At 47.5% G+C, this 10,893-nt stretch overlaps 1 protein-coding gene across 1 annotated transcript; it reads right to left on the reverse strand.

The window, feature by feature from the left end:
• Positions 1-242: 242 nt before the first annotated feature.
• Positions 243-10,741, reverse strand: LOC119060949 (histone-lysine N-methyltransferase PRDM9-like). The gene is made up of 10 exons (XM_053655194.1): positions 10,727-10,741; positions 9,643-9,710; positions 8,463-8,569; positions 6,389-6,545; positions 5,677-5,778; positions 5,227-5,498; positions 4,754-4,821; positions 3,698-3,891; positions 2,303-2,380; positions 243-1,798 (listed from the first exon to the last, which is right to left on the reverse strand). Exons 3-10 carry the CDS (start codon positions 8,466-8,468, stop codon positions 243-245), a joined length of 2,433 nt encoding a protein of 810 aa, XP_053511169.1. The 5' UTR covers positions 8,469-8,569; positions 9,643-9,710; positions 10,727-10,741.
• Between the last annotated feature and the right edge of the window lie 152 nt (positions 10,742-10,893).

Consider the following 10,893-nt stretch of genomic DNA (forward strand, 5'->3'; position numbering starts at 1 on the left):
GTGTGATGAGAATTGACTTGGATGTAAAGCCTCGCCCACACTCCCTGCAAACATAGGGCTTCACCCCAGAGTGTGTCCTCTGGTGTGTGATGAGAACTGACTTGCATGCAAAGCCTCGCCCACACTCCAAGCAAACATAGGGTTTCTCCCCAGAGTGTGTCCTCTGGTGTGTGATGAGATCTCTCTTGCATGTAAAGCCTCGCCCGCACTCCCTGCAAACATAGGGCTTCTCCCCCCTCCGGTTAGATCTGAAAGCCTCGCCCACACTCCCTGCAAACATAGGGCTTCTCCCCAGAGTGTGTCCTCTGGTGTATGATGAGACTTGTCTTGCATGTAAAGCCTCTCCTGCACTCCCTGCAAACATAGGGCTTCTCCCCAGAGTGTGTCCTCTGGTGTGTGATGAGACGTGACTTCCGTGTAAAGCCTCGCCTGCACTCCCTGCAAACATAGGGCTTCTCCCCAGAGTGTGTCCTCTGGTGTCTGATGAGATTTCTCTTGCATGTAAAGCCTCGCCCGCACTCCCTGCAAACATAGGGCTTCTCTCCAGAGTGTGTCACCTGATGTGTGATGAGATTTCTCTTGCATGTAAAGCCTCGCCCGCACTCCCTGCAAACATAGGGCTTCTCCCCAGAGAGTGTCCTCCGGTGTGTGATGAGACTTCTCTTGCGTGTAAAGCCTTGCCCGCACTCCCTGCAAACATAGGGTTTCTCCCCAGAGTGTGTCCTCTGGTGTGTGATGAGATTTGACTGGCATGTAAAGCCTCGCCCGCACTCCCTGCAAACATAGGGCTTCTCTCCAGAGTGTGTCCTCTGGTGTGTGATGAGATGTGACTTGCATGTAAAGCCTCGTCCACACTCCTTGCAAATATAGGGCTTCTCCCCAGAGTGTGTCCTCTGGTGTGTGATGAGATCTCTCTTGCATGTAAAGCCTCGCCCGCACTCCCTGCAAACATAGGGCTTCTCCCCAGAGTGTGTCCTCCGGTGTTTGATGAGAACTGACTTGCATGCAAAGCCTCGCCCACACTCCCTGCAAACATAGGGCTTCTCCCCAGAGTGTGTCCTCTGGTGTGTGATGAGACTTCTCTTGCATGTAAAGCCTCTGCTGCACTCCCTGCAAACATAGGGCTTCTCCCCAGAGTGTGTCCTCTGGTGTGAGATGAGATGTGACTTCCGTGTAAAGCCTCGCCTGCACTCCCTGCAAACATAGGGCTTCTCCCCAGAGTGTGTCCTCTGGTGTCTGGTGAGATATGACTTGTATGCAAAGCCTCTCCCGCACTCCCTGCAAACATAGGGCTTCTCCCCAGACTGTGTCACCTGATGTGTGATGAGATGTGATCCATCATCAATGCCCTGCCAACACCCTCCATGCTCGATTGTTACAATCTTTGACATTCCTCCTTTCACAAAGAACTTGCCTGTGTCCTCTGGATTCTCTTTCTGGCCTCTCCGGGGCTCTTCTTCCATCAGTCTCTCGTGCTCACTAGAGCTCATTTGTTCTTTGGATGGTTGGAAAAAGGGTTTTGAGATTCTCCTTTGACTGATCTTTGTAAGCAAATGTTTGGACCTTTCTTTGACCTCTTGACCTTCAGCTTTATCATTCCAGCTGTGCATACTAGTATGTTGCTGCTGCTGATTCTGATCCTCTGGACTGGGTTCCTCTGCTTGGAGCTGTTTTCTTGAAGATCTTCCTTGGAGAATCTCAGAGGGATGATTGAGTTTCACATGTCGGCTGAGGAATTTCTGACTGGAGAAGGCCAGAGAGCAGGAGGGACATGGGTGCACCTCTGGCTTTGGTTCTGCTGAAAGAGAATGGTTTGGTCAGGGCAGATGTTGACAATGCCTGGGCTGTATGATTAGTCTCCTGGTAAGACCTGCCCCGTGAGTCCTTCTTACTGTGGTGATAACGCAACGTCTGTCTCCCAGTGTCCACTCGCCGTCTATTTTCCTGTTTACTTTTATGCAGTGCATCTTCTTCAGAAATCAAGAAAGCCCACATCAAGGGTCTTTTCTAATATTGCCCAGACTAGAGACTTTTGGAGCATGAGGACAATTTACTCCCTTTGTGGATCAAACTGCAGTGCCATTTCTCATCTACAGGTACCTTCCAAGTCTCGTTAAAGAGGAAAACCACAGGCTCCAACTAGGAATCGCTTCTCTCAGTTTTCCAAAATAGTAAGATGAAATGTCCTTCCTCAAGCCTCACACCAAATATTTATTTATGCTTTATCTCATTTAGTGTTAGACTATTTCAAATACACTAAGAAGACGTGTTTCAAAATATTTCAACCACATTTCTTACACACCTGACTCTTGTTTCTCTCTGGCCAATCCACCACGCTCTCTTACTTGGAGATGAAGAATCCCCCACTGGTGTTTATTTTCTAAAAATCAACAAAACATAATCAGAATAGAGAACACACCACTCCATAGCTGACAACTGCACACTTTCACTCAGGAAAGTCCCCAGTGTCTCAACTCGGGTCATCGGCACTGCATCTCTGGGCTGCTAAGCATCCGTCTGATCTTTGTTTTTACCCTCTGTGCCGAGGCGAGACCTGAGTGATCCTCAGCCAATTCAATGCCCCATCTCTTTTCTTCCCTGGACTAGCTGCTCCCTCTGCCCACAGGTATTTTTGTAAATGCTGTCTCCTGAGAGAGCCCTTCCTGGACCACCTGCCACACGCCTCCCCTCACATTGATCCCCAGGCACTTGTCCAAGATTACTTTTCTCCAAACCACTAATTGCTGTGTCGTGTTATGCATACATAAGCATGTGTGCCTGGGTTTCCCTCCTTCACCCATCAGCTCCTCAAGAGCAGTGATTCTGATCCTCACATCAACCTGTATATCCAGGTTCCAGGACACCATGCACCAGAGTAGGATCTCTCATAATTCACTGAAATGATGAACGAATGCGCCCTGCCTGAATGGTGTGGCTTGGTGGGTTGGGTGCTGTCTGAAAACTGGAAGGTTACAAGTTCAATCCACTCAGGGCACATGCCAGGGTTGTGGGCCAGTTGGGGGTGTGCCAGAGACAACCGGTTAATGTTTCCCTTGCACACTGATTTTTCTTTCTCCCTCCTTTCCACTCTGTAAAAATAAATAAAATCTCATTAGAAAATTTTTATTTATATATTCATTTATTTTCAGAAAAGGGGTAAGGGAGGGAGGGAGAGGGAGAAACATCAATGTGTGGTTGCCTCTCACATGCCCCGTACTGGGGACCTGGCCCAAAGCCCAGGAATATGCCCCAACTGGGAATCAAACTGGTGACCCTTTAGTTCAAAGGCCAGTGCTCCATCCTCTGAGCCACACCAGCCAGGACAAAATCTTTAAAAAATAATGAATGCCTCCAAACAAAAATGTTTTATTTAGAAGTATGGAGGAAAATTAAGAAGAAACAACTATAAAAGTGTCAGAAAAACTGCCTTGGTGGGAGAACTGGTTAGTGTTTGTAAACTTCTCTTTTTTGCCTCTCAGTCTTTCAGCACTACATGCAGTTGTGTATTTTGTGTACAAAATATTAAAAAAATAAAAATTATAAAAATTTGCCTTAAGAGTCAAAGGCATATGAATTTTGGAAGCATGTGATTTGAAACTTTACTGACTTTAGATTTTACTGTACTTAAGAGTTGGATCATAAATGTTTCTATGGAGAATTCTCTCTTTTCTTTGTTTTGAAGAACAGTGGTGCCCACCTCTTCCTGCCATGAGCTCTCTCTTCCACTTGCTGCCCCACTTGCTGCCCAGCTCCTGGCCATACTCGTCCCCACACCAGACCAGCAGCTCACAGCCCGGCCTAATGACCCGGCAGGTTCGGTAGAAAATCTGCCCGTGGTACTGAAAGGCCACCAGGTTCTGCTCTTCATCATCCCGGGCACAGTTCACAAACCTGGGATTGAGGCAGAGGAAGGGAAAGAAAAGCACAGTGATGAGTTCCCACTACCTGTTACATCCATGTCCAGCTCCTCACTGATTCTGAAGGCCCTCAGGCTCTGGTGTCGCCCACTGCCCCTAATGCTTCCGGGGAATCTTTGTTCAGTGTCTGAGCGTCTGCCAGCATGTCATGTGAATTCTTACGTCCAAGTCCTGCTTGCAGTGTTCATCCTGCCTATTACTACTTTCTAACACCCAGTTCTAGACTTAACCCCCACCATGACTGGCCATAATATCCAATGATACTAGATTCTCCAAACTCTAAATCAAGCTGTCTCACACCACAGAACCTGGTGCTTGATCTAGGGCTCTGCTTCTGAACTAGCTCATTAATTATCCAGTACTCAACCCATGTCTGTTTTCTCTTGAGAGGCCTTTCTCTAACCCTCCTACACTTTATTTAGGGCACCATTCACTTGCCTGCTCAAGATGACCACAGAAAATTGGAGGTCTTTTTGTCTACCTGGGTTGTATGATCTGTTTAAGTAATGTATTCCTTCACCTAAACTGGAATATACTAAGTGCTTAATTAATGTTCATTTGATAAATTAAAGTGTAATCCAGTGTCCCTGGTGAATCTAGGCTCTTCAAGGACCTTTCCAGAGCCCAAGTTGTGTCTAGTAGAGAGCTTTATATTTTGAGGACATATGCTATACTTTCTTCCTAAAAGTCCCCTAAAATGAAAGAACACTGTGTGGAAAAAAAGAGGGAAAAAGAATGGAGGGAAACCACTGAGGGAGGCATGATGAGAGGGATGAATATAGGGGCTCATGGGGGATGAGAGTCCCCTCTGACACCCAGAGACCTGTTGACCTCACCTCATCCAGTTGGCCCAGGATCTGTCCTTTCCATCCACATACTCGTAGCAGTTTCTCCCTTTGGTGATCTGTGTTTCACAAAAGAAGGTAAAGACCTTTTATTTTTTTGGTGGGAAGGTAATAGAATTATTTTACTCCACAGTCATCAAAGCTCATTCAGCCTGCATGGGGATTCAACTGCCAGCTATGACCACATGATATTTTTCTTACTCATCACCTACACAGCCGAGTCTACCTGTCCAATCAGAGCAGGAGCCCCACAAGGGAGAAGCCACTCCTTGGTGTCTGCACCACTTTGCTCCCACTTACTTTCTGATCCTTCAACAGGAGCTCTGTGTTCATGTGAAGTCCAGGCAGTACACAGCTAAACACATCGTCCCCTCCATGTCTAGTATGTAGGAGGTGAGGTCCCTCCAAGCTTCAGAAGGAATGTGGGAAGCCAGAGGACAGTGGAAGAGGCAAATAGTTCTCACCAGCCAGGAGTATCTGCTCTTGGCTGCCTCTTCATCTTCTGTGATGTGTCCTGCATAAGGGCCAAAGTGCAGACCCACTGGCAAATCAGCTGCCTCATTCCACACTCCAAGCCCAGCCTCAGGGATGCCCGATGGCCCGATTCGCAACCCAGAGGGCAGGGTGAGGGCTGAGTGGTGGGGATGCCCCTTGTCCACTGCACTGTCCTTTACAAATGTAGGGGGCCCATGCACAGCACAGCTGTCGATGAAGAAGTTCTGACACTTCTCACAATCTGGAGGCGAGAGCAACAGGGGTTAGGGAACGTAGAGCACATGTTCCTGGACACAAAGAGATTCAGAGGGAGTCCAGAACTAACATCAGTGAGACTCAGTCCTGTACTCCAGGTCACTGGATGAAGGACTAAATGAAATTATTGTATCATAACTTGCTTCTTAGTGAGGGTCACTTACAAAGGTAGTCATCATCCTGGGGCTCAGTGACCTCTTGGTACACACAGTCCTTTCTTTCTTGTAGGCTGTACATCTCTACGTCCATCTCCTTTCTCCTGAGTTCTGAGTTGGAGAAGAGCAGGTGAGCGAGGTTGGTGGGATCTATAGTGTTAGTTCCCATTTTGTCAGATTAACACACAATCTCCTCCCATCAATTTATGACCTGTCCTTTACATACTCTGGTATGTTACCGTTAACTATTGGTTCAGAAGATTAAGACTCCACACTAACTACAATGAGTGATTCAATTCTAGTTTCTAGATCTTCCCATCACCAGGTTTAACTTGCCAACCTTTAATCATTGATAAAATATTTAAGTGCACATTATGTGTTAGGCATTGAGTAAAGGCCTGGGCACACAACACCAAGAAAGTGTGGTTGCTATTATCACAGATGGATTTTTTGGACAGCTTGCATGTGTCACCTGTTTTAAACTCAATTTAATGTTTTCAAACAATAGATGAGTGATGTTTCCTTATCTTCACTTTACACATTAGCCTGCAGGGGCTCAGAGAATTTATAGGATTTGCCCAAAGGTCCAGTGATAACTTCAGTCTCAGCTTAGCCCAGCTTAAATCCAGGCCTACCAAAGTCTGTCCCACATACCTAGGTCATACTTATCAGCCCTTCTGTAGGACTTAGAGGAACTAAAGTTTCCAAATTATTTTCTTACCCGATTTTTGTCTAGTGTGCTTTCCAAAGGCACGTGTTTCTCCAGGAGGGGACACTGGTTTCTGGGCCTGCTCTGAGTCACTTGCAGTCATCAAATTCGCTGTTCCTGACAATTCCTTCAAACTATATTCATTGCTTAATGGCACCCCGGATGTTGCCTTCAATATAAGAGTCATATATTAAAAGATAACATGTGTTTAATTTTTTAAGGCCTATCATATAATTTACATGCATGTCTTTAATACTTGAACCCTTGGAAATACCTCAGGAGTATGAATATTAGAGGGTATAGGGCCAATGTGGGTATTGAATCCAAGATTAGAACCCATGCCTTATGGCTTTTCTTTCAACTGTCTCTATAAAATTGAGAGTGAAGGATATTGGGAAGAGAATACATAGTTGGCAGAAACATGTCTAGACAATAGCTAAAGTGATAAATGTTTGCAATACCTTGGAAAGAATATTTGTACTTAGATGAGCTGGTTCCCACCAATTGTTTGAATAAGGCTGTAGCAGTAGCTAGCTGTCTTCAGTGTCCACACCTATAACGTGCTCATTTTTAATGTTATAGTGGATATGTACTTAAATAATGTTCAACAAAGTCTTCTGTGAATTATGTAATACAGCATGAATGTGCTATCAATTTACCCCTCATCTCTCTCCATATTTCAATCCCACAGAAATTACCTTCAGCGTTCATTGATTGTGTGTTGTAATTTATTTTGTAATTGTGAAATCATTCATTCACCAAACATTCGGAGGCCCTCAGGGGCCCTGAACTGAGCCTGTGACCTCTGAGAAGTCTCAGGTATGGACCAGGCCCTCAAAGAGCTCACAACACAGAGTAGGCAGGCTGAACAAATGATTCTAAACAGGATGAGAGTGGCCTCATGAGAACTCAAAGCTGTTACTTCACCCTGTAAGGGGATTTGAAATCAGCCCCAGACGCATGAGTTTCTGTTGAACAGTGTGTAACCTATATGAAATCCTTAAGTCATTGTATTATTTGTTATTCCTCAATCATGAAACCTGAAGCTCCTCAGGGGTGGGAGATGCCCTTTATTAGAGTGGGAGGCAGTGATCCTGGACACTTTACATTCTTCTTCATCTGGGACCATCCAGTGTACAAACTGCCTACACATTGTACGCTTTCCTTAGTCAGAGGGTCTTAGTGCATTTCTCATTTCAGCATAGCAGAGAACTTTGGTTGAAACAGTCAGATGAATGATGTAATGACATATGGACAAGACAATGTCAACTTTAGAAAACTATGAAAGGTTATTTTTCTAATTTTTAAAAAAGATTTTGTTTTCTTGGGAGACAGGAAGGGAGCGAGAAAGGGAGAGAAACATTGATCACTTGCCTCTCGCAAGTACCCCAACTGGGAACCTGTCCCACAAGCCAGGTATGGGCCCTGACCAGGAATCACACTGGGGCTCTTTTGCTTTGCAGGAAGACACCCAGCTGAGTCATGCTGGCTAGGGTAAAACTATGAACGTTTCAATGAGTTCATAAGTGATTTAGAGAAGCCACTATGGATTAGATTGCACTACCACTGATACTGTGATCTTAGACATATAGTCAAACATTTCTGTATCTCTAAAAGTTGACTTCCCTCCTCATGAATGGTGAGTTATAGTACATACCTCATCGGGTTGTTGTAATGTTTAAGTGAGTTTATTCACATAGAATTCTTAAAGTCTGAAACATGAGAATGAAACAAATGGTAGTTACTATTGTTGCTGTAGTTAACTATTAAGATGATGATGAGCCCTGGCTGGTGTGACTCAGTGCACTGAGCGCTGGCCTGCAGAGTGAAAGGTCACCAGTTCCATTCCTGGTCAGGGCACATGCCTGGGTTGGGGACCAGGTCTCCCACTTGGGGCAGTGTGAGAGGCAACCTATACAGGTGTGTCTCGCAGATGCTTCTCTCCCTTACTTTCTCCCTCTCCCTCTCTCTAAAAAAAACCAATAAAATGTTTTTAAAAAGATGATAATGGTGGACAATGCGTTGAGAAGACCAGGAAAGGATGGCAGCAGTTCCTAGGATACTCTCTGCATTTCCCTACTCTTACCTGCATTTTTATCCATGAGGAAAATTTTCTTGTCAACAGAATCTGGGAAATACTCACATTCTGGTGTTTAGTCTGTTCCCTTCTGAAGGCCACCCAAGAAGATTTCACTGAAAGATGATGAGAAATCAGTGTTTTGGTTGGTAACTGTTTCTAAAATCTGGAGATTCTTTTTAGGGACACAGAATTGTAAATGCGAATAGTGCAAGAACAATCCAAGGATGGCTGGAAAATGTTTTCTGAGGTATCATTAAGGCCTATGCTTCTATTGGGGCCACCCACTAATTTCATTAGAATGATAAAAAAATAGACAAAGTTTCTTCTACACTTCCTCCTATGTTCATAAAGCATCTATTACATTTATTAAAAAATAAACTGGCCTCTCCTGACAAAAACGTAATAAAAGTAACTGCACAGAAACTCCATGTCTTCAACATAACCCTTTCTCTGCTCTGTTGTCTTCATTCAAACTGGCCTTGTCCAGGCTAACGGCACTACCAACCCCTCGCCTCCTTTCTCTGGTATCTTCCCCCCTGTGCACATACTGGCCATCCACGCCCTTCCTTATCATTAGACTCTGGTCAGCATCCACAGTGTGCTGATCACAGAAACAGAATTCCAGTCAAGTTAAAGATCACATCTTGACTTCAGCTGTGTTTCAAGCGAAGACCCATGAAAGTGGACTGACCCCACCAATCAAACACTCATGATACAGGACAGGATGGCACTATAGCTGAGATCAGGAAATGATACAGCGATCAGCCACTTCTGACCCTGGCCCTCCCCGCAGCTCCATAATCACCATGTTAATACTGTTCCCATGCAGGCCATGTGGCAGCCAGGTATGGGCACACTCCTCACCGGCCAGACCTGCCTCTCTCTCGCGATGACAACTCTTCTGAATTAGTTATTTCTTATTCACTTGTATATTCCTACACATTTACTGGTCATTAATGTGTCTATAAATATATAAGACACACTTGAAAGACACACTTGAAAATATAAATATATTTTGCACACTTGAAAGTTTACAGGAATAGCCCCTCACTGTGCCACACACTGTTCTGCATCCTGCGTGTTTGCTGGACAAGCAAACCCTGGTCCCTGGTTATGTCCTGAGATGCAGCCTGACCTAAACCAGGTTCGTGTCAGGAAGGCAGCTCAGGCTCCTCCTGCCCCTCACCTTGCTGCCTTGGAGCCCATTTTTCATCCAGGTCCTCAGGGTCCTCCTCCTGGAGCTCGGTGGCCTGCCTGGGGTGGTGACACAGGAAAGCTGGTCACAGGAGAGAGACTTGGAGAGAGACAAAACCTTTGTCCTGAAAGCAAAGAGCCTGGAGGAGCAAAACACCAGGAAGCCCGTGGGACTGGCTCGGTTGGGATGGGAGAGTAAAACGAGTTGCTGTGAGCGCTGCACCATCATCGCCAGCCCTGCTGTGACAGAAGGAGCAAATTCCCCCATTTGTGTCCACGCAGGAGGGAGCTGCAGGCGATGGAGCCTCCCGAGCTGGAGTCCAGTCCGGCAGCCTAGCGGGTTCCCCAGGCCCCTGGGCCTAGCGCCTGCGCACTACCGAGGCTGGGGAGAGGGTGGAAGTTCCTCTTCTCGTTTTGGTACCCGCCTCTCTCCCCGTTAGCAGGGCGCCCAGAGATGGGGACCAAGGGCCTGGACTGGCCGAGCCGCCGGGGCGGGGCCTTTGTTCCCGCCCTTCCCTCCAGGCGCCGCCACTGCACAGACTCCACAGGCCCCCGGGACTGTTGCGGCGCAGGAAACGCGCTTTTCCCAGGGAAGGGCTCGGGATGCACCCGGGGGTCGGGAGAAGCCCGCACGAGACGCAGGCGCGTCCCTGGCAGACCGCCGTCTCTCAGGCTGACAGGCTCGGGGTCCCTGAGACCCGATCCTGCGTCTTCCGGGCTGAGGACACTGAGGTCTGGGGGGCGGGTCAGACCCTGCGGCTGAGGAGATTTGGGGCGTCTCATCGAGGGGCTTCAGGGTCCCCACCACTGAGTTGGTTTCCAGGACGACGGCGTTTAGCATCTCTGAGTTTGGGGAGATTCGGTCTTTCCGGGCGAGCTGCAGGTCGGGTGGCCCGAGCCGAGGGGAACTGGGGTTTTCGGGCTGTTTGGGGGTCCAGGCGTTGGGGGTCAGGAGATGTGGGTCCTCCGGGTTGGCGGACGCGGGCCCCTCGATGCTGAAGGGATTGGGGACCCTCAGGATGAGGGCATCTGGGGTCTCGGGCTAAGGGCTCCACGTGGCAGGGCTCCCCGCTTACCGGTCAGTCTCCCGGGGATCCTGCCGCACAGCCCACCTCGGACCAGCGTCCTATCCGAGCTGCTGGGCTGCGAGTGCCTGGGGCGAGATTCTTACCAGGGTAGCCTGTGGGAGCAACCCGCCAATCAGTGCTGCGATCCCGGGGCCCTGCCCACCAATGAGCGGTCA

The sequence above is a fragment of the Artibeus jamaicensis genome, unplaced genomic scaffold (genome assembly GCF_021234435.1).
Source record: "Artibeus jamaicensis isolate MK-2021 breed Jamaican fruit bat unplaced genomic scaffold, CSHL_Jam_final contig_944, whole genome shotgun sequence".
NCBI classification, from domain to species: Eukaryota; Metazoa; Chordata; class Mammalia; order Chiroptera; family Phyllostomidae; genus Artibeus; species Artibeus jamaicensis.